This window comes from Bos grunniens, chromosome 25 (assembly GCF_055505025.1).
Source record: "Bos grunniens cultivar Pamir isolate PY7600 chromosome 25, Bosgru_T2T1.0, whole genome shotgun sequence".
Lineage (NCBI taxonomy): Eukaryota > Metazoa > Chordata > Mammalia > Artiodactyla > Bovidae > Bos > Bos grunniens.
This window is the reverse complement of record NC_141189.1, coordinates 22,184,088-22,207,148: the sequence shown is the minus strand read 5'-3', so window position 1 is coordinate 22,207,148 and position 23,061 is coordinate 22,184,088. Positions and strand designations below refer to the sequence as shown.

At 41.9% G+C, this 23,061-nt stretch overlaps 1 protein-coding gene across 3 annotated transcripts in view; it reads left to right on the top strand.

Moving 5' to 3' along the window:
* The window catches only part of HS3ST2 (heparan sulfate-glucosamine 3-sulfotransferase 2), a 119,593-nt gene extending 106,725 nt beyond the window's left edge, over positions 1-12,868 (top strand). For 2 of the 3 annotated variants that reach the window (XM_086375329.1, XM_086375332.1), the window contains one exon: positions 11,493-12,868. In XM_086375329.1, coding sequence (XP_086231455.1) covers positions 11,493-12,111 — 619 coding nt within the window. In that variant the 3' untranslated portion in view covers positions 12,112-12,868. Of the gene's footprint in view, positions 1-11,209; positions 11,346-11,492 lie in introns of those variants that run through there. The other variant, XM_086375330.1, reaches the window with a different exon arrangement.
* Positions 12,869-23,061: the final 10,193 nt, after the last annotated feature.

The window sequence follows — 23,061 nt, the reverse complement described above, 5'->3', positions numbered from 1 at the left end:
TGCCAGGTTTGTGCTAAGAAGGCAAAAATGAATAAGGAACATGCCCAAGATGCTGATGATCTCTTGATATAAATGGATGTGTACTTAGTAAGTACCACACAGTGGGATGAGGTCTTAATAGCTGGATTCAGGAAGTGTCATGAAATTATTTTTTTGAAAGTGTTCACAGAGGGTGTGACTTTTCCTTTGGATTTGGAAAGGTGAGTAGACGTTTGCCAGGGTTAAAGAGACCAGAAAGATGGTCCAGAGTCTTTAAAAAAAAAAAACATGAAAAGACAGCATGTGTTTGGCGAGTGAATTTTGTGTTCAATATAGTTATAAGCATCAGATTTCCAGGAGGTGGCAAGAGATTAATTCTGGAAAGGTAGACGGCAGCCCTGAGTACCAAGTCAAGGAATATGGGCTTTATTCAGAAGAATGGCTAATGGTTGACAAGATTGGATTTGCTTTATTTTTTTGTATTCTCAGTAGACATTTTATGAATCAAGATGCAAACACCAAAAACGTGGAACCCAACATTCTTGGCAGATGCTTGCCTATCTTCTTATGGAGAAAGATGTTTACAACTCTCAGTATTGACTCGTCTAAATATTTTATCACTGTGACTGCATTCATTCACTTTATTCTTTAAATTTTTATTGGAATAGAGTTGCTTTACAATGTTGTGTTAGTTTCTACTATTCAGCAAAGTGAATCAGCTGTTACAAATACATATATCCCCTCTTTTTTGGATTTCCTTCTCCTTTCGGTCACCAGAGAACAGTGAGTAGGGTTCCCTGAACTATACAGGAGGTTCCCATTAGTCACATTTACACAAGAGAATGGATTTGCTTTAGCATGATTCCCTTGGCAGACACAGAATGCAGAATGGATTGAAAGGGAGAAGAAAGTAGAAGCATGGAGGTCAGAGAGAAGTCTGTTGTCAGAGGAACAGATGAGGTGAGCCTGAGGTGTGTGAATGGGGCCAGGAGATGGGGGAAGACTTGAGAACGTACCAGGAAGACAGACATTAGACGTAAGAAGGATGTGAGGTTTTTGTGCTTTGTAAGCATGGGAGGAAAATGGCAAGTTCATTACTGAGATGAGGTGTCCAGTCCACAGACAGTTGGACAGTCCAGTCCAGAGTGTGGGAAACTTGGAACTGCAGTTACAGAGCTGTGAGGAGTAACAGCTCCTAGCTGGTGCTAAAGGCTAAGGAGGAATGGGGTCATCCTGGAAGATCACGTAGAATAAGAGAAAGGGGAGATAGACTCCTGGGAAGGCTCTCGGTGATTTGGGGAGAGTTGAGAATGTGGAAGGGGATGAGGGCTGCAGTGCATATCTGGATTAGATTGCTGGCTTCACGTGAGCCCTAGAAATACTGATGGAGACATTACTTGTGCCATGGCTATGGTAGCCTTTGCAGAGGGAGATGCAAATAAGGTGCACCTGCCCTACCTCGTGCAGTTTATAATCAAGTGGGGGTGAGCTTAGCTTAGCATAGCTTCCACAGAGAGGAAACCAGGCACGTTAGAATTCTTGGGTTCCAAACAACAGAAATGGACTCTGATTAACTTCAAGTAGTAAAAAAAATTTTCTTAGAAGGGTGTGCAGTAACTTATAGAACTACAGAGGAAGGTGGGCAAACCAGGTCTGGGAAAGGGCAAGAACCAAGAAAGCTGAGGGATTGGGTAAGAGTGACTGCTGGGGAGGCTCCTCCAAGCTCCTGTGTCTGGCTGGAAGATTGAGTCCACTTTCCGTCTTCATCATATACTTTTTGTCAGTCACACGCCCTCTCCTTGAACTGCTAAGAGTTTATCCAAAGTAGGAGTGGTTCCTTTGAAAGAAATCTGGGGGCTACTACCAGATGTGGTGGAAATTGTTGCTGAGCAGGTTCACATAACAGATGGGCGGCAAGTCCAATTGGTGAGTGTTAGACCACTCTTTCTGTCATTTTTGCAGAGCCATACAGAAACAAAAGGAGACCGAAGCTTAAAAGGGTTATGCGGGTGAGAGAAAAGTTCAGCTGTTTGTTAGCAGCTGGAAACAAATCAGCAAAATTTGAACAATGGCATGAGGAGGAAAAATGAGCCTAAGGAAAAGACTAATGCCCTCTTCCCACCACAGATCAGAGAGGTGTGTATCCAGAGTCTCCTTGTGTGTTACCATCACACAGCCTCTATTCCAGTGACCTAATGAGAAATAAATATGTAAGGCATCCTTTGATGGAATAGAGAAAATTTGAAGTACACATTTGACTGTGCATGATACTGTTTGCAGTGTGGTGTTTATGTCTTCCTTAGTAACTGTAATTTGGTTTTGTAGCTGATATGCCAATTAGGAAGGGTGGAACTTCACTTTAATGCACAGCTTGGGGAGTGATGTGACACCCTGAAGATCACTGGAATAGGTCAGAAGTTTCCAAACTGGTAGCAGAGAGAGGTGTTAATTGGCGCTCCTGGCAAAAGTTCATAGCTTAGCCAGATAAGCTTGGGAAATGCTGCAACCTGTTTTCCTCTCTTGGATATTCACTGGCGTATTAAAGGATATTGCAAAGAGATATGTTTAATGGCTTATCTTTCAGGTCAACTTTTTGTGTGTTGAAGGCCTTATACCCGCAAAAGCCTTGGAAAGTCCCTAAGTTTAAATGCACTGTCACAGATAATGTAATTTCATCTACTCTGTCATTAAGGCCAACACCTCATTACAATGTGTTCCAAGATCATAAAATAATGCAGGCAGATTTCTAAGAAAATCCAAAGAATTTGATTCAAGTGCGCCTGTGATTATTTGCTAAGAATGATATCCTCAGTATTAATAAATACTATTAAAATTTTCAACCCATCCGGGTCTTTTACAGACTTGGGGCTTAGATGCAAAATATTAGTTGCATCAGCTTCTCAGTTGCAAAAAGAACTTGAAGATTCAAGGGGAAAATGGGAGGTTTGTATGGAGGGCAGCGGAGTCGGGGGTGGGAGTGGGGGAGGGATCTGAGAGCACAGGTGGGCAGGTGAGCCCCTGTGTAACTTATCCTCTGAGATTAATGGTGGTGGTGGTGGTGGTGATGTGAAGATGATGCTATGGAAATGATTGCTTCCTGGGTCCAGAGAAGGTTTAGAAGAAAGTGAAATAAAAAAGAAAGTGAAATCAGATGAATTTCAATATCACGTACAATGAATCTGAGACTATGGTAAAGACAGAAGGAAAGAAGGTTATGGTCTGTGTTTTTTTCCTGTGGGCACCATGACAAATGCCTTGAAAAGAAGTGTCTTAAAACAATGGAGATTTATTCTTTCAGGTTTGGAAGCCAGAATCCTTAAAAGCAAATTGTCAGCAGGGTTGGTTCATCCTGGAGGCTCTGAGGAAGAATCTACTCCATGCTTCTCTCCTGGCTTCTGCCGGCTGCCAACAATGCTTGTCATTTCTTGGCTTGTAGACATATCACTGCATGCTCTGCCTTCATCCTCCCATTTCCTCTTCTCTCTGTGTCTCTTCTCTCCTTCTCTTCTCTTCTAAGGATATTCCTTACAAGGAACCCTAATCCAAGATGATCTCATCTCCAGATCTTTAATTTGCTTACTTCTGCAGAGACTCTTTTTCCAAATAAGGTCCCATTCATAGGTTCTGGGTGAATGTATCTTTTGGAAGATCATCATTCAATCCACGACATAGCCCTAGAGTAGAATTTCAGGGTGAACCTTTTCAGAATTAGGGCAATTCCAAAGACAAAACCTAACATATGACCATGAGGAAGAGTTTGCTAAAAGGGAAGAGGAAATGGAGGTATTTGGCCAAAGACCTGTGAGGCCAGGTTACAGAAGAGATGACTATGTGGCTGGGACAAAGAAGGCTAGACACCAGGTGCCTCTATTCATAGGACTGTGAAGCTGCCAGCTGTGGGGTCTGGGAAGCCATAGTGTTAAGAACAGGTGAAGGGTGGGACTTCCCTGGTGGTCCAGTGGTGAAGGCTGTGCACTTCTAATGCAGGGGGCGTGGGTTTGATGCCTGGTCAAGGAACTAAGATCCCACATGCCATGCAGCACAACCAAAAATAGATAAATAAATAAAATAAACAGTTTTTAACAAATAAATAGGGAGTGGGGGAAGGGTGATTGTGTATTGGTGGTTCTCACCTTTATTTTCACATTGAAATCATCTGAGGAGGTTCAGAAAAGCACCCACCCCCAAATATTTTTAATCAGTCTAGAACGGGGCTCAGACATCTGTGTATTTTTTTAATTTATTTTTTTATTGAAGGAAAATTGCTTTACAGAATTTTGTTGTTTTCTGTGAAACCTCAATATGAATCATGTATCTCCTCCCTTTTGAACCTCCCTCCCATCTCCCTCTCCATCCCACCCCTCTAGGTTGATACAGAGCCCCTGTTTGAGTTTCCAGAACCATACAGCAAATTCCCATTGGCTATCTATTTGACATATGGTAATATAAGTTTCCATGTTACTCTTTCCATACATCTCACCCTCTCCTCCCCTCTCCCCATGTCCATAAGTCTGTTTTCTATGTCTGCTTCTCTATTGCTGCCCTGTAAATAAAGTCTTCAGTACCATTTTTCTAGATTCCAAATATGTGCATTAGAATATGATATTTATCTTTCTCTTTCTGACTTCACTCTGTATAACAGGTTCTAGGTTCATCCACTTCATAAGAACAGACTCAAATGCATTCCTCTTTATGGCTGAGTAATATTCCAGTGTGTATATGTACCACACCTTCTTTATCCATTCATCTGTCAATGGACATCTAGGTTGATTCCATGTTCTAGTTATTGTAAATAGTCCTGCAGTGAACAATGGGATACACATGTCTTTTTCAATTTTGGTTTCCTCTGGGTATATGCCTAGGGGTGAGATTGCTGGGTCATATGGTGGTTTTATTCCTAGTTTTTAAAGGAATCTCCATACAGTCTTCCACAGTGGCTCTATCAATTTACATTCCCAATAACAGTGCATGAGCATTCCCTTTTCTCTACACCCTCTCCACCCTCTCCATTTATTGTTTGCAGACTTTTTGGTGATGGCCATTCAAACCGGTGTGAAATGATATCTCTTTGTGGTTTTGATTTGTATTTCTCTAACAGTGAACAACATTGAGCATCTTTTCATGTGTTTGTTAGCCATCTGTATGTTTTCCTTGGAGAAATGTCTGTTTAGGTCTTTTCCCCACTTTTTGATTGCGTTGTTTGTTTTCCTGGCATTGAGTTGTATGATCTGCTTGTATATTTTGGAAATTAATCCTTCATCAGTTTCATTTGCTATTATTTTCTCCCTATCTGAGGGTTGTGTTTTCACCTTGCTTATAGTTTCCTTTGCTGGGCAAAAGGTTTTAAGTTTAGTCAGGTCCCACTTGTTTATTTTGGGTTTTATTTCTGTTACTCTAGTAGGTGGGTCATAGAGGATCTTGCTTTGATTTATGTCATCAAGTATTCTGCCTATGTTTTCCTCTAAGAGTTTTATAGTTTCTGGTCTTACATTTAGGTCTTTAATCCATTTTGAGTTTATCTTTGTGTTTGGTGTTAGGAAGTGTTCTAATTTCATTCTTTTACACGTAGCTGTCCAGTTTTCCCAGCACCATTTATTGAAGAGGCTGTCTTTGCCCCATTGTATATTCTTGCCTCCTTTGTCAAAAATAAGGTACCCATAGGTGCATGGGTTTATTTCTGGGCTTTCTATCTTGTTCCACTGGTCTATATTTCTGTTTTTGTGCCTGTACCATACTGTCTTGATGACTGTAGCTTTGTAGTATAATCTGAAGTCAGGAAGGTTGATTCCTCCAGCTCTATTCTTCTTTCTCAAGACTGCTTTCACTATTTGGGGTCTTCTGTATTTCCGTATGAACTGTGAAATTTTTTGTCCTAGTTCTATGAAAAATGCCATTGGTAATTTGATAGGGATCGCATTGAATCTGTAGATTGCATTTGGTAGTGTAGTCATTTTCACAATATTGATTCTTTCTACCCAGGAACATGGAATATCTCTCCATCTGTTTATGTCATCTTTGATTTCTTTCATCCATGTCTTATAATTTTCTGTGTACAATTCTTTTGTCTCCTTAGGTAAGTTTATTCCTAGATATTTAATTCTTTTTGTTGCAATAGTGAATGGGATTGATTCCTTAATTTCTCTTTCTGATTTTTCATTATTAGTAAATAGAAATGCAAGTGATTTCTGTGTATTAATTTTGTATCCTGCAACTTTGCTAAATTCACGATTAGCTCTAGTAATTAATTTTCTGATACTATCTTTAGGGTTTTCTATGTAGAGAATCATGTCATCTGCAAACAGTGAGAGCTTTACTTCTTCTTTCCCAATCTGGATTCCTTTTATTTCTTTTTCTTCTCTGATTGGTGTAGCTAGGACTTCCAGAGCTATGTTGAATAATAGTGGTGAAAGTGGACACGCTTGTCTTGTTCCTGATCTTAGGGGGAATGCTTTAAGTTTTTCACCATTGAGACTAATGCTTGCTGTAGACTTATCATATATAGACTTTACTATGTTGGGGTAGGTTCCTTCTTTGCTCATTTTTTGAAGAGTTTTAATCATAAATGAGTGCTGAATTTTGTCAAAGTTTTTTTCTGCATCTATTGAGATTATCATATGGTTTTTATCTTTTAATTTGTTAATATAGTGTGTCACATTGATTGATTTGCATATACTGAAGAATCCTTGCATTCCTAAAATAAACCCAACTTGATCATGGTGTATGAGCTTTTTGATGTGTTGCTGAATTCTGTTTGCTAGAATTTTGTTGAGGATTTTTGCATCTATGTTCGTCAGTGACATTGGCCTGTAGTTTTCTTTTTTTGTGTTGTCTTTGTCTGGTTTTGCTATCAGGGTGATAGTGGCCTCGCAGAATGAGTTTGGAAGTGTTCCTTCCTCTGCATTTTTTTGGAAGAGTTTTAGAAGGATAGGCATTAGCTCTTCTCTAAATGTTTGATAGAATTCTCCTGTGAAGCCATCTGTTCCTAGGCTTTTGTTTTTGGGGAGATTTTTGATCACAGCTTTAATTTAAGTGCTTGTAATTGGATTGTTCATAATTTCTATTTCTTTCTGGTTCAGTCTTGGAAGATTGAACTTTTCTAAAAATCTGTCCATTTCTTTCAGGTTATCCATTTTATTGCCATACAGTTGTTCATAATAGTCTCTTATAATCCTTTGTATTTCTGCCTTGTCTGTTGTAACCTCTCCTTTTTCATTTCTAATTTTGTTGATTTGATTCTTCTCTCTCTCTTTTTTTCCTGATGAGTCTAGCTAAAGGTTTGCCAATTTTGTTTATCTTCTCAAAGAACCAGGTTTTAGTTTTATTAATCTTTACTATTGTTTCTTTCATTTCTTTTTCATTTATTTCTCTCAGATCTTTATGATTTCTTTCCTTCTACTAATTTTGGGGGTTTTTGTTCTTCTTTTTCCAGTTGTTTTAGGTGTAAAGTTAGGTTGTCTATTCAATGTTTCTCTTGTTTCTTGAGGTGGGATTGTATTGCTATCAACTTCTCTCTTAGGACTGCTTTTGCTGCATCCCATGGGTTTTGAGTTGTCAGGTTTTCATTGTCATTTGTTTCTATAAATTTTCTTTATTTACCTTTTGATTTCTTCAGTAACCTGTTGGTTATTTAGAAATGTGTTGTTTAATCTCCATGTGTTTGTGTTTTTTTACAGTTTTTTTTTATTGTAATTGATATCTAGTCTCATAGCATTGTGGTCAGAGAAGATGTTTGATATGATTTCAATTTTCCTAAGTTTACTGACGTTTGATTTGTGACCCAAGATGTGGTCTGTCCTGGAGAATGTTCCATGTGCACTTGAGAAGAAGGCGTATTCTTCTGCGTTTAGGTGGAATGTCCTGAAGATATCAATGAGATCCATCTCATCTAATGTATCATTTAAGACTTGTGTTTTCTTATTAATTTTCTGTTTTGATGATCTGTCCATTGGTGTGAGTGGGGTGTTAAAGTCTCCTACTATTATTGTGTTACAGTCAATTTTTCCTTTTATGTCTGTTTGTGTTTGTCTTATGTATTGAAGTGCTCCTATGTTGGGTGCATAGATATTTACAATTGTTATGTCTTCCTCTTGGATTGATCCCTTGATCATTATGTAGTGTCTTTCCTTATCTCCTGTAATCTTTATTTTAAGGTCTATTTTGTCTGATACAAGGATTGCTACTCCAGCTTTCCTTTGCTTCCCATTTGCATGGAATATATTTTTCCATCCTCTCACTTTCAGTCTATATGTGTCTTGAGATCTGAAGTGGGTTTCTTGTAGACAGCATATATACGGGTCTGGTTTTTCTATCCATTCAGCCAGTCTGTGTCTTTTGGTTGGAGCATTTAATCCATTTACATTTAAAGTAATTATTGATACATATGTTCCTATTGCCATTTTCTGAATTGTTTGGGGTTGATTTTGTAGATCTTCTTTCTTCTCTTGTATTTCTTGACTATATAAGTCCCCTTAACATTTGTTGTAAAGCTGGTTTGATGGTATTGAATTCTCTTAACTTTGGCTTGTCTGAAAAAGCTTTTTATTCCTCCATCAATTTTGTATGAGATCCTTGCTGGGTATAGTAATCTTGGTTGTAGATTTTTCCCTTTCAGTACTTTAAATATATCCTGCGATTCCCTTCTGGCCTACAGAGTTTCTTCTGGAAGATCAGCTTAAGTATATGGGGTTTCCATTGTATGTTACTTGTTGCTTCTCCCTTGCTGCTTTTAATATTCTTTCTTTGTGTTTATTATTTGTTATTTTGATTAGTATATGTCTTGGCATGTTTTTCCTTGGGTTTATCCTATATGGGATTCTTTGTGCCTCTTGGACTTGATTGACTATTTCCTTTTCCATCTTGGGGAAATTTTCAACTATAATCTCTTCAAAATTTTTCTCATACCCTTTCTTTTTCTCTTCTTCTTCTGGGACCCATATAATTTGAATGTTGGTGCATATGATATTGTCCCAGAGGTCTCTGAGACTCTTTTCAGTTCTTTTCATTCTTTTTACTTTATTCTGCTCTTCAGAAGTTATTTCCAGCATTTTATCTTCCAGCTCACTATTTGTTCTTCTGCCTCAGATATTGTGCTATTGATTCCTTCTAGAGTATTTTTTATTTCAGTAATAGTGTTGTTTGTCTCTGCATGTTTATTTTTTAATTCTTCTAGGTCTTTGTTAATTGGTTCTTGCATTTTCTCCATTTTGTTGTAAGGTTTTTGATCATCTTTACTATCATTATTCTGAATTATTTTCCAGGTAGTTTGCCTATTTCCTCTTCATTTATTTGGACTAGTTTGTTCCTTCATTTGTGTAGCATTTCTCTACTTTTTCATTATTTTTTGTAACTTATTGTGTTTGAGGTCTCCTTTTCCCAGGTTTCAAGGTTGAATTCTTTCTTCCTTTTGGTTTCTGCCCTCCTAAGGTTGGTCCAATGGTTTGTATAAGCTTCCTACAGGGTGAGATTTGTGCTGAGTTTTTCTGTTTGTTTTTCCTCTGATGGGCAAGGCTGAGTGAGGTGGGAATCCTGTGATGATTTGGTCTGTATTTTTGTTTTGTTGGTTGTTGAGATGTGGCGTCCTGCACAGGGTGCTTACTGGTGGTTGGGTGATGCCGGGTCTTGTATTCCAGTGGTTTCCTTTGTGTGAGTTCTCTGTGCTGCGATTCATGGGGTCGCAAAGAGTCAGACACGACTGAGCGACTGATCTGATCTGATCTGAGGGTTAGTTCTCTCGTAGTCTAGGATCTTGGAGTCAGTGCTCCCACTCCAAAGGCTCAGGGCTTGATCTCGAGCTTTGCGTGGCTCTACATTATTATTTTCTGCTGGCCAGGTACCCCTGTCTGCTCTCAGCTGGTGTTCTGCATGCACTGCTGTGTCTGAAGGTGTATTCCTGATGTATCTGCAGAGAGAGGTGTACTCCATGTCCACCTACTCCTCTGCCATCTTGTTCTCCGCCTGGATGCTTACTCAGTTTTGAACTGAGTTGGAAGCTATCAAGTTTCTGAAAAGATTATAGAACACCTATCTCAGCAGGGCTGGGTTTGTTGTTAATGAATCTCTACAAACAAAATCCGAGTCTTTCAACTAGTAGAAGTTTGCCTGTTCCTTTTCTCAACTGCCAAGTGCTGGTGGGCAGCCAGACCACTGCAGGGAATCTTGAAGGAAAGAACCTCAGGACAAATGGTCCAAGCAGTTGCTAGGGTCTTGCCCCAATATTCCGTGATCAGGATCAGCTAGCCACGAGCAGCAAGTCTTCTGGCTGGCTAAGCCAAATTGATACTGAATCCAAGCTTACTCTGCTCGCTGCATGACAAGCCAATGAATCTGAGAGACGAGGGGCTGAGGCAAGAAAGAGACTTTATTTGGGGGCCAACTGATCGAGAAGATGGCAGGCTAGCACCTCAAAAGAGCCATCTTCCTTTTAAAAAATAAATTTATTGGGTGATTTAATGTGCAGCCGGGATTAAGAAAAATTTTGCTGTCATTGTTCAGTCACTAAGTCATGTGTCCGACTCTTTGCAGCCCCATGAACTGCAGCATGCCTGGCTCCTCTATCCTTCACTATATAAGAAAAACTAATTAAGGGGAAAACACAACTTTCAGAAAGAAATAGCAACTGGAAACCAGAGGTGTTTCCCTTCACGAGGACCTGAAAGAGATACACCTGAGAAGGAGGCATCAGCTTGTCCTACCATCCTCCCTTAAACCTTAAGCAGAACTAGGAAATTACGAGGAGAGCAAGAGGTTGCATTACTGGGCTTCTGACTGAGCCCCTCCCCCCACCCACCCATGATATTCTCCCCCCACCCATCTCACCCCTGATATTCTGTGCTTTTCAGTCTTTTACCAGGGATATATTTCAGATGTATTTCAGCAGGAAAAGACATCAGAACTCATTTCAAAAACACATGCTATTCCTACAAAACATGCCTTTCCTCTCCCCAAAAGACTTTCTTAATATATTTGGAGAGATATCTTTTGCCAGAACAATATTCAGTGGCTTCCTTTGTATTTTTTGAATATGTAATAAACACAATAAAAATTTCAAGCAGTGTAAAAGATTATACAATAAAAAGCAATTCTCATTTATCCCTGACCTCCCTGCTCTGCTCCCACTCAAGGTCCCTCCCCAGAAGCAATTACTTTTATTGGTTTCATGGTATCTTTCCCCAGATAAACAAGCTGTGTCTTGCCTTTTTTCATTTAAGCACTAAATCTTGGAAATCATTCCATAACAGTACACACAGATCTACCCAACTGTATTAATTGGCTATTCCATCATGTATCTAACCCATACTGATGGACATTTAGATTGGTTCTTGTCTTAAACTGTTAAAGACTTTGAAAAAAGGGTCAACAAGAGTTAGGTGCTTCATCAGATGAGAACAGGGGAGGCTCAAATATCACAGAGGAGAAGGGGGTGGGGATCCCCTGGGAAGCTGGGTGGAGGGAAGTGATCCCCCGGGGGGTCCCCAACACAGCCCTGGCTGATCATGTGCATTTCTGCCCCACAGGAGCCTCATGCCTCGGACTCTCGAGAGTCAGATCACACTGGAAAAGACCCCCAGCTATTTTGTCACTCAAGAGGCCCCTCGCCGGATCTTCAACATGTCCCGAGACACCAAGCTGATCGTGGTCGTACGGAACCCGGTGACCCGTGCCATCTCGGATTACACCCAGACGCTCTCCAAGAAGCCAGACATCCCCACGTTTGAGGGCCTCTCGTTCCGCAACCGCACCCTGGGCCTGGTGGATGTGTCCTGGAACGCCATCCGCATCGGCATGTACGCGCTGCACCTGGAGAGCTGGCTGCGTTACTTCCCATTGGCTCAGATCCACTTCGTCAGTGGCGAGCGGCTCATCACCGACCCGGCGGGCGAGATGGGGCGCGTCCAGGACTTCCTGGGCATTAAGAGGCTCATCACGGACAAACACTTCTACTTCAACAAAACCAAAGGATTCCCTTGCTTGAAAAAAACAGAATCGAGCCTCCTGCCTCGATGCCTGGGCAAATCAAAAGGCAGAACTCATGTACAGATCGACCCTGAAGTGATAGACCAACTCCGGGAATTTTATAGACCATATAATATTAAATTTTATGAAACTGTTGGGCAGGACTTCAGGTGGGAATGAGCCACAGAGATTCAAGGGCTCTTCTGCTAGTCTCTTCCATGTTTGCCCTGAGAGCCTCTGACTCTCTTCCCTCGGTGAATCCAGGCTCCAGTCCCTATTCCCCTCTTGGGTTCTATCCTCTTGGAATGGGGAAGCCCAGCTAAAGGCCAAGAGACCTGGGGGGTCCTTGCCACTAGCTCTCCCCAGTCTGTCCAGGCACAGTTGATCTATTTCTGGCACATCTGGTCAGTTCCTAATAGTTTCCCTTCAGCCCATATGAGGCCCTGGGAAATTGTTTCAGGAAGCACAGATCTTCTGATTATAGATACATATTATAAGTGGTGATGGTTCTGTTGCTATGAACACAGCAGTCTGTCCCGTCACTGTCCACCCTGGAGTGGGCTTAATTCCAAGTGGCATGTACCTCCCCTCTGAGCTTAACTCTCTGGAGCTGCCCTGGGTGATGGATGGGGACCAGCCTTGTCCTCCTGACCTTAGCAGCTCGTGCAGAGATTGTGGAGCTGGAAGTGTTCCCCCTGGCCACTCTTAGGAGACAGACCCTTTGCTGATGAAATAAACCAGTGATTTCAAAGCCTGTGGTTTCAACTCTGCTTGAAGGGGAACTGTCTTTAAAAACCACCCTGTGATTCTCCCTGCTCCCTGTGGACAAAAGCACATAACTCTGCTGTTACGGGTACTTTCCTCACGCGAGCTTTCATGTTCAGCATGCAATGGAATCATGCTTGTCCATGTGAAATAAATACGGCTCTCTCATGTCCTTATGGCTGGGCTTTCTCTGTGAGTCAGGCCTGGGGCATGGCTCATTCCTCCAGCTCCTCCCAGCAAGGTGGGGCTGTGCTGGGGATGGTGTGGGAGGGCAGTGAGAGGAGAAGCAAGGGGGTGGGGGAAGGGGAAGAGGTTCTTGCTGGGGAGACCTGTAAGGGCATCCTCTTCCTGAAACATAGTCTGATGAAGTCAGCTCTCCGTGTTAAGCTTTACAGCTGAGATAAAGCCAAACTAGAGGCTGACAGGACATCAGACATGTTTTTGCTTGGCCAGCTTGACATTTGGAAATAATTTCCCACATTACAAACTTGGGAGTGTTCATGTAAAATATGGAGTTCCAGCTTCTTAAAAACATTTTTTTATTGGAGTATAGTTGATTTACAGTGTTGTGTTCATTCCTTCTCTACAGCAAAATGAATCATAAATATATGTGTGTGTGTATATATACATGCCCACTCTTTTTTAGATTTTTTTTCCCCATATAGGTCATTACGGAACATTTGAATAGAGTTCCCTGTACTACACAGTAGGTCCTTTATTTTACATATAGTAGTGTATATATGTCAATCACAATCTCACGATTTATCCCTCCCCCTATCGTTTCCCCCAGTAACCATAAGATCGTTTTCTACATCTATGACTGTTTTTCTGTTGTGTAAATAAGTTCATTTGCACCATTTTTTAGATTACACATATAAGCAATATCATATGATATTTGTCTTTCTCTGTCCAACTTACTTCACTCAGTGTGACATGGCGACTTGGCCAGCTGAGCCTGTGCTTCATGACTGCCACCTCAGATGGGACCTGCACTCCTCGATTTTTCAGACCCCAACTGGACCCCCTCATCATCATGTAAGGCATTGTAATGCCTTACAGTGACCCCTGTAAGGCATTTGAGTTCACAGGCCTGTTTTGAGTATGTACCATGGTCTCAGAATAAAGTCTGAATCCTCCAGCATGGTGCTTGGGACAACGCCGATGGCAGCTTTGGGATTACCTTCTTCTCCCTCCTCACCCTCTGCTCCAGTCTTACAGAACTGTGTGCCTTTTCTTGACATTTTCTGTATCCATGCCTTGCTTGCCCCCAGGCATCTCCAGCTAATGGAAACCCCTGCTCCCATAAGACTTCACTCAAGGGTCTCTGGCTTGATATTTGTGCAGCCATCCCCCACCAAGCTGACTTATCTGCTTGCTCTTCTGCACGTGGTAGTTTGTATACATCTCAGTTCTAGCTTTTATCACATTAGAGTATCATTACTTGTATAAATGCCTGTCTTGACCATAGACCCTGAACTCCCTGAGAGTCAAGACTGAATCTTGCTGATATGCAGTAGGCACACAGCAAATGTTTGAGGGATGAATGTGTAAGTGGATGAACGGATGTTGAAAGTCTGGTGACATGGACAGGAATGTCTCATGGAACTGGACTTCTGGGACACTTGCCAGATAGCTCCACAGGACCCACAGGTAGCTGGGAAGGATTGCTGAACCTCCAGGGGCCCCTTTGCCCTTTGTCTGCTCTGTCAGGCATCATGGAAGGCTCCTGAAAATAAGAGTCTGACTTACAAGACTTACAAAAGCCTGAGATATTAGCTCTGTGTCTGAGTACGTTTTTCTACCCCAAGCATCTTAGGAAATTACTTAGGAAAATCAAATGACTGAGAATATGGTACCAACTAATCCATGGTTCCAAGCATCCCCCATGGGCATGGAGAAGGGGGACAGAGGCCAGTGGGAGCTACCACCACCCAGAAACTGGGCACTGAACCTCTGGGGACCAGAAGAAGAATGAGTTGGATATGGACATTAATGAATTGCCCTTGTACATTCCCCTGCAAAAGTATTTGGTGTCCTGTGATCCTGGACAAGGTTGTAGCCAGAAGGAGATAGAATTACACTGGGACCCAGAGGAAATACCCAAGAAACTGTGAAATGTGCTTGTTTATCCTGATCAGGAATTAGAATTGATGAAATTTCTGAATTTTGTATGCACAAATGCAGCTTTATTCCTTTGCATTATAAGCATTCTCAGATCTCCCAGACTAAGTGGCCTCTAAGTATTAATGAATAGGTCAGGATCTATTGTAATTAATGTATCAATCATCATATGCAAATAAAAGATGCTAAAGTACCTTAAAAATCCTAGTTTAAACAAGTGAAGGCAGGTGTATACACGGGTCTGTTCAGCAAACTCTGATTTTTAATCCAGTGCAAATATATCCTTTCACCCAGGCTGCCTGAGGGCAAGCTTGCACAAGCTCCAAATTAGTGTGGTTTAAATAGATGAAGTCTGGCTATTCAAATGTGAAACGAAGAAGGCTCCTCCAGGCCTCTGTGTGTGTGTGTGTGTGTGTGTGTGTGTGTTTGAAGTGTGTTTTTCTCTCTCACTAACAGTACAGGGTGCACAGAAATTCCCAAATACCAGAGAATCAGGTTCCTTCCACCCTAGAGCCCACAATTCATGATGGCTCATTCCACTAGCGTAACAGGAGTGTGGAAGTCATTGAGATCACCCGAAAGAGAACACACAGAGAGCCTCCTGACACAAAACCACCATAGCGAATTTATTTTCGGGGTAGCAATGGAGAAACAGACCTAGAGAACAGACCTATGGGCATGGGGGAGAGGAGGAGGGAGAAGGGGAGATGTATGGAGAGAGTAACATGGAAATTTACAACACCATATGTAAAATAGGTAGCCAATGGTAATTTGCCGTATGACTCAGGGAACTCAAACAGGGGCTCTGTGACAGACTGAAGAGTGGGATGGGGAGGGAGATGGAAGGGAGGTCCAGGAGGGAGGGGACATGGGTATTACCAATGGCTGATTCTTATTGATATATGAGAGAAAACCACAAAATTCCATAAAGCAATTATCCTTCAATTAAAATTTTTTTTTAATTTTTTAATTTTTTTAAATTTTATTTTATTTTTAAACTTTACATAATTGTATTAGTTTTGCCAAATATCAAAATGAATCCATCACATTTTTAATGTTATATATATTAAAAAAAAACTTCCATAGCAAGGAGTCTTCGTTGGGAAGGCTCCAGGTGTGCCCTGGAAGTTGTTAGTTCAGGGAAGCTGGAGGCAGGCTAACCAGAAGGGAACATCTCATGTGACTGCAATGCCTTCCATGTCTTATCAACCCTACAAAGCAAGTCTTGTTTCAAAGTGTAAATACTGGACAGATGGGCGTGATGGTTAAGAGCAGGGACTGTCTGAGTTCTGACTCTAACTCACTACTCCCTTACTCTGGGATCTTGGGCAAGTTATTTGATGCTCACCGTGCCAGTTTCCCCCATCTGTGAAACAGAGGTGCTAAAAATAGTACCCACATCATAGTGGTTTTATGAGATTTAGACATGTCAATTCATGTGAAGTTTGAGAATCACATTCAAAAGTGGTAACTGATATTGACATCATTCCAATCTTTGAGGTGAGGAAACAGGCTGAACAAAGTGAAGAAAGTCAAGTTCATACAAGTAGTAGAGGTAGGAGTCAACCCAGGCATTCCTCTCAAGAGAGATGGGTGAGCGAGTGAGTCCAGTGCAGTAATTGGAGAGAATGCAAGATGGAGGGTGGCGTAAAGGAAGGCGGCGTTAACACAGTCAGCGAGGACTTCATGAGAAAGAACATGGATCCCCTTCCTGCTCCATCTCCAGTTGTAAAATCTCACCACCTCTTGAATAAAGCTCAGCTCGTTTATTAGACACCACAGCTGTAATGACATTACATCTCCCAGAAACAAGAAGGACATTATGGGGTCTGGTCTTCAAATTTGGTAAAGAACCTACTAGATGAAATACAGAAAAAGTAGGAATCGATGGGATTTCTTTTGTTCTGCAAATATTTACTGAACAATTTAGGCAGACACCGAGGATACACAGTTGTGTGAACGTTTGTTCCTGTTTCCTCCTCGGAGCTCCCAGACTAATGAGGATGAGAGACACATAAACAATTACTCTATAACGTAATAAGCTGCAAGTATGTGATGAGCGCTCAGGGAAGAGGACGAGGACTTCTGTGGAGGAAGTGGCAGTGGAGCCATGTCTTAAAGAATGCTGAGGAATTCATCCTTTGGAGAAGAGTGTTATATGCCAGTCTGAAATGCTGCGGGAACCTGTTTTTCTAGGTCAGGACAACCAGAAACAAGGATTAAGGGCACTGGGCTAAATTCCAGTCACTGGATTGGACCCTAGGCCTATCCACACCACATCCCAGTTCAAGGGCTAGTCTCAATTTTTCCACAAATTCAGAGTGGACCCCACACCTGCCTACCCCATACTAAGGGCAGAAATGCAAAGCCACTCTTTTTCCAGGATAAGATGAGCCACTAGTCTGCTTAGATGCCTTCTATGGGAGACAAACGTCCTCTCTCCCTCTCACTCCACCTCCCATTGCCCAGCCCTGGAGAGCCAAAGAACCAATTCAGGTGGATAAATAGATGCCCCAAGGGGCCTCTCGCACTTGAACAATGAATTTGGTTCTTGATAAAATTGGCTTCCTGATAAATAAGGAGAACATACTGCTTTTTTCACTTGGGAGAAACAAGAAAAGAAGGAAGGAAAGAAAGGGAGAGGGAGGGAGGAAGGAAGAAAGGAAACATATACCTCAGCCTCCAAAACAGCTTAGAATGAAATGGAAATATGACTGTGCCATTTAGGAATATATATATTCCTATATGCTTGACTGCTTTTTATTGACAACAGTAGCTTAAATAAATTAGGGATTTATTTTCTCAAATTAAAGAACTCTGGAGTTGGACAGTCTAGTACTGGTACAGCAGCTCTCTTAACAGGGATTCAGATGCCTTCTGTCTAGTACATCAACTTCCCTGGTGGCTCAGATGGTAAAGCGTCTGTCTACAATGCCGGAGACCTGGGTTCAATCCCTGGGTTGGGAAGATTCCAGTACTATTGCCTGGAAAATCCCATGGACAGAGGAGCCTGGTAGGCTACAGTCCATGGGGTCACAAAGAGTCAGACACAACTGCGCAACTTCACTAGTACATCACCTTTAGTCCATTGGCTTGCATCCTCATGGCCCAAAATGGATGCTGTTGCTCCAGCCACCACATCTCTGTTCCAGTCAGAAAGAAGGTAAAAAGAAAGTTAGAAAAACACTCCTGCTAATCAATTCAACCCCATCTGAGGAGATTTCCTAGATATTCTACTCAGTAACTTATACTTACATCTCATGGACTACTGTTATCTGAAAAATGGCCTAAGAAAATATAGTCTGTTAGCTAAACATATTACCTCCCTGCAACCCAGGATTTTGACACTAAGGAAAAATAAGAGAATGGATACTGAGAAGGCAATTAACAATCTTCGTAACAATAGCCTCCAACAATTTGAAAAATCTGTCTCTTAGATTACTGATATATTCCAACAAGTCCTGAAAATCTCCCACAACCATCTTCCAGTTCCACCCACTTTGAGACCTTCTGTTTGTCTCCCTATCTCTTGCACTTGATCTCTCAAGGCAAATGTCTCCAGAATCAACTTCTCCCAGCCTGCATCTCCAGCTAGTAGATCAGTTCTCTGAAGGGAGCACGGTGGGCAATAAGGGGAATATCTGCTTTGTAGAATTTGCCAATTTCCCTGGTGTAAATGCACCCACTGGAGGCAATTACAAGCTACTGATGTGACATCATTCAATGCAGTGCTGAACCGTCTCTCCAGAGGCTGCCTCCTTAGCTCTGGCACACCACCACCATAAAATCTCTCATTCCCTGCTTCCCCAACCAGGAAGCACTTGAGAAAATGAGGAGCCCTGGATCCTTGTTATGCACCACTGCCTGGATGAGACCTGAGCTGGGGACACTGGACTGATATTTTCAACACTTCTAAAACAAGTCAGATTGCGCTTTATCTGATGATGTGAGGCAGCCACGTCAGACAAGTATTTAATTGACTTAAATTCAATTATATTCTGTCAGAGAGAGAAGAGGAGCGGTGATTTAAACAGTGTGAGCAATTCTATCCGTCATCTTGCTCCATGACAGTGACCATGAGAGGATGCTGGGATTTTCCGTCCCCTCCATCCCCCTCCACGCCCATCACCACGTGCGAGCATTTTGCCTCTCTGATTGTGATGCTGATGTAGATTATTATTTATTCCTCACCCTCCATGGTCCCTAAAAACAAGCCAACTGCTGTCTTAATTGTCCAAGTGGATAAATAAACAAATCCATAGCAATGATGGAAGATAAAAGTGGTAGTGTTAGACTGGGGACATTTCTGCAGGCAATTTGGCTTCCCTGCCTTTGTTAGCTTTAGACCCACTCTCTGAGTAAGAGGCAACTCCCTTTACTTGCCTTCCTCACTTGGCATACAACCCCTGCATGCATGCATACACACACACACACACACACACACACACTCAGGCTGCCTGAGAAGGGACAAGACCATGAGTGAAAGGTGGCAAAAGAAAAGCAGGGGAGGATGGGAGAGCTGCCAGCAGTTTTTAATTCCTACATCCACCTTCCTCCTTGCTGGGGCCACATGGTTGCGGCCCCTCCCTCACTCTGCAGAGGGTTTGGCAGGAGCGCACCCAGTGGGCATGTGTGTGACTGACACTCATTTCACTCCTGTGTCCCTTGGAGGATGGGAGACGAGTCTGTGTGACTGACACGTGTCAGGCTGATCCACGTCTAACCACAACATGATTGATGACACATGGCTAATTGGATCACGGCTGACTGACACACGCTTTGTGGGCATGGCCCGCCCAGCACACCTCAGCTTGTCTGAGGAGCACCAGTGTGATTGACGCAGGCTCAGCCCTGCAGTGGAGCTGGCAACTTGCCTGCAGTCCTGCCCTTGGGCTTCTGGAAAGGGGCTCTTTTCCCCACTAAGCCTGAAACAAAGGATGCATTTGCAGCTTGGCCACAGCTCCTCAGCCCCCGACCTGGCTGTCCTTCCAGGCTGGGCATCTGGCTCTGTCAGAGCCCAGTATGAGCCCTGTAGTTCACTCTACACAGATCAACCCGGTCCCAGTGGGGTCCATTCTAGGCTCCTCAAGTGGCTTTTCAAGGCACCTTATGCCACCTTCAGAGTCTTGAACCTTCTTTCCAGAGGCTGTAGACACTCAGAGCCCTTGGGCAAAGGTCCAGCAAGAGAACTCCAGGTAACATGGAGACATGAAGATAAAATGACAGAGGCAAAATATCAAGGGAAACAAAGATATTTATACAGGACTTCATCTTTCTCCTGCCTTTGAATGATATTAACCTGACTTATAAACTTGTTTAAGGGCACAAAGTCCTTTCATATACTTACATAATTTTCTCTTTATAATAACTAAGATTCGTATTTCTGCTTTGCAGAGGGAAGAAATTGACACCCAAAGATTTTTTAAGCTAGTTGTCTAGGGTCTCACAGCCAGGACTCAAATCTATAATTCTCACTCCAATTCCCTCTTTGTGAGGAAGAGACTTATGCTGCAGTATGAAAATTTAAATCGTCTTTTAGGAAGAACTTGACATCAACAAAGGCTGTTAGACCTGGGAATGAAGAAAAGACATGTGGTGGCTTTTAGCTAACATTCTTTAAGTGCAGGAAAATAATATCTGAGAAATGAAGATAAGATCAGCGTAAAGTCTGAGTGTTTTGTCTGTGGCAACAAAGGCTTGAGATTTGACCCAAGCCTTCCCTTGAAAATTAAACTAACTTTGGAGAGTCGAGTTGCTGCAAGGATCAACATAAAATTCCAGGTCAGAAGTTAAATTATCAAGAGAAAGATAGAATCATATCAAGAAATGTTTGTGATAAATGTTCCATGATGATTGAGCTCAAACACAGCTCTGAGTTTCTGAACAATCAAGGCAAAGAGAACAACGGATGGGTAATGTGCTTCATATGACCTAATGCTGTGAGCTCAAGGGAGAGAGAATCAATTTCCTAGGGGAGAGCTAGTGGTCAATAAAACATATTCTTGATAATTATTTTTACAGTAACTCCTGGAATATCCCCATATTTGTCTTAGATAGTATGTGTTAGTCACTCAGTCATATCTGACTCTTTGAGACTCCATGGACTGTAGTCCACCAAGCTCCTCTGTCCATGGAATTCTCCAGGCAAGAATATTGGAGTGGATTGCCATTTCATTCTCCAGGGCATCTTCCTGACCCAGGGATCAAACCCAGGTCTCCCACATTGCAGGCATATTCTTTACCCTCTGAGCCACCAGGGAAGCCGCTTTCTTACATAAAGTGATATAAACACAAAACAGTAAGAATGATGAGTCTATTAAGAAGATTCTGTGGGGGATCAAGGTTCCACTGATGCAAATGATAGCTAGTCTCAGTGAATAGACGGATAAAGCCTGGCAAATCCTGAGAGGGATAAATTATGACTTTATTCTTCCTAGAGCAACAGTCACCTGATTCTGGCATTGGCTGCAGGCAAATGATGCACCACGGATATCACTAGTGAGCCTATGCAAGACAAGTATTCTATGACTTCAAGTGAAAGTAGACTCCTAATAAAGAAATTGGGCAAATGGTGAACAAAAGTGATCATTTATAACGAAAACAACTAAAATTTTTATTATTCTAAAAAACGAAGTGTTATTGAAATAACTATTGACAAAGCCGAGAGTTTGTCTCCTAAATGGTCCTCGGTTAATTAAAAATTCAGTAAATCTCCAAAATATTGTCATGGCCCTAACCTTAAAGATTCCGCAGTTAAAAAAATTCCAAAGTCCCTCTTTCACTTTGAAGGGTACATATCTGCATATAAAGTGACCCCAAAGTTTGGGTGGCCCATCGTGTTCCCAATAATACGTTTTCATATGTATTACCAACTTCAGTCTGTGAAGTTGAACCATGTGAAAATGCCAACATTCACATGCAAAAATGGCAGTCTTACATGGTTCGACCCAACAGAGATTTGTAGAAATTTAGAGGCAATAGTGAGCTAGCTACTTGTAATGTCTCATTTTTTTTTTCTTCCTCAGATGTATTTAAAATCACATTATCTGGACAGTTAAAAGGATTCAAAATACTGCTTTGTTCCCCTTCTTGTATCTTCATGAGATGATATTATTTAAATTGTTCTCATTAATTTTCGGCATCAAGACCTCATTTGAATTAATCTAACACTTCTCTGCCATGGTGGTCTCCCAGTCCCATGCACCCATTCCCAGGACACAAGAAGTCATGATTCTGTCATCATGATCATTCAACATTTCATTTAAGATAATCTTTTACATCTAACACTTGCACTGTGAGTTCACATCTCAAGAAATAATGATTGAATCAGTGTTAAATTTCTTTGTCTTTTCTGTTATCAAGTCCATCCAATGGCCTATCAGATCAGATCAGATCAGATCAGTCGTTCAGTCGTGTCTGACTCTTTGCGACCCCATGAATCACAGCACGCCAGGCCTCCCTGTCCATCACCAGCTCCCGGAGTTCACTCAGACTCACGTCCATCGAGTTGGTGATGCCATCCAGCCATCTCATCCTCTGTCATCCCCTTCTCCTCTTGCCCCCAATCCCTCCCAGCATCAGAGTCTTTTCCAATGAGTCAACTCTTCGCATGAGGTGGCCAAAGTACTGGAGTTTCAGCTTTAACATCATTCCTTCCAAAGAAATCCCAGGGCTGATCTCCTTCAGAATAGACTGGTTGGATCTCCTTGCAGTCCAAGGGACTCTCAAGAGTCTTCTCCAACACCACAATTCAAAAGCATCAATTCTTCGGCGCTCAGCCTTCTTCACAGTCCAACTCTCACATCCATACATGACCACAGGAAAAACCATAGCCTTGACTAGACGAACCTTTGTTGGCAAAGTAATGTCTCTGCTTTTGAATATGCTTTCTAGGTTGGTCATAACTTTCCTTCCAAGGAGTAAGCACCTTTTAATTTCATGGCTGCAGTCACCATCTGTAGTGATTTTGGAGCCCAGAAAAATAAAGTCTGACATTGTTTCCACTGTTTCCCCATCTATTTCCCATGAAGTGATGGGACTAGATGCCATGATCTTCGTTTTCTGAATGTTGAGCTTTAAGCCAATTTTTTCACTCTCCACTTTCACTTTCATCAAGAGGCTTTTTAGTTCCTCTTCACTTTCTGCCATAAGGGTGGTGTCATCTGCATATCTGAGGTTATTGATATTTCTCCCGGCAGTCTTGATTCCAGCTTGTGTTTCTTCCAGTCCAGCGTTTCTCATGAT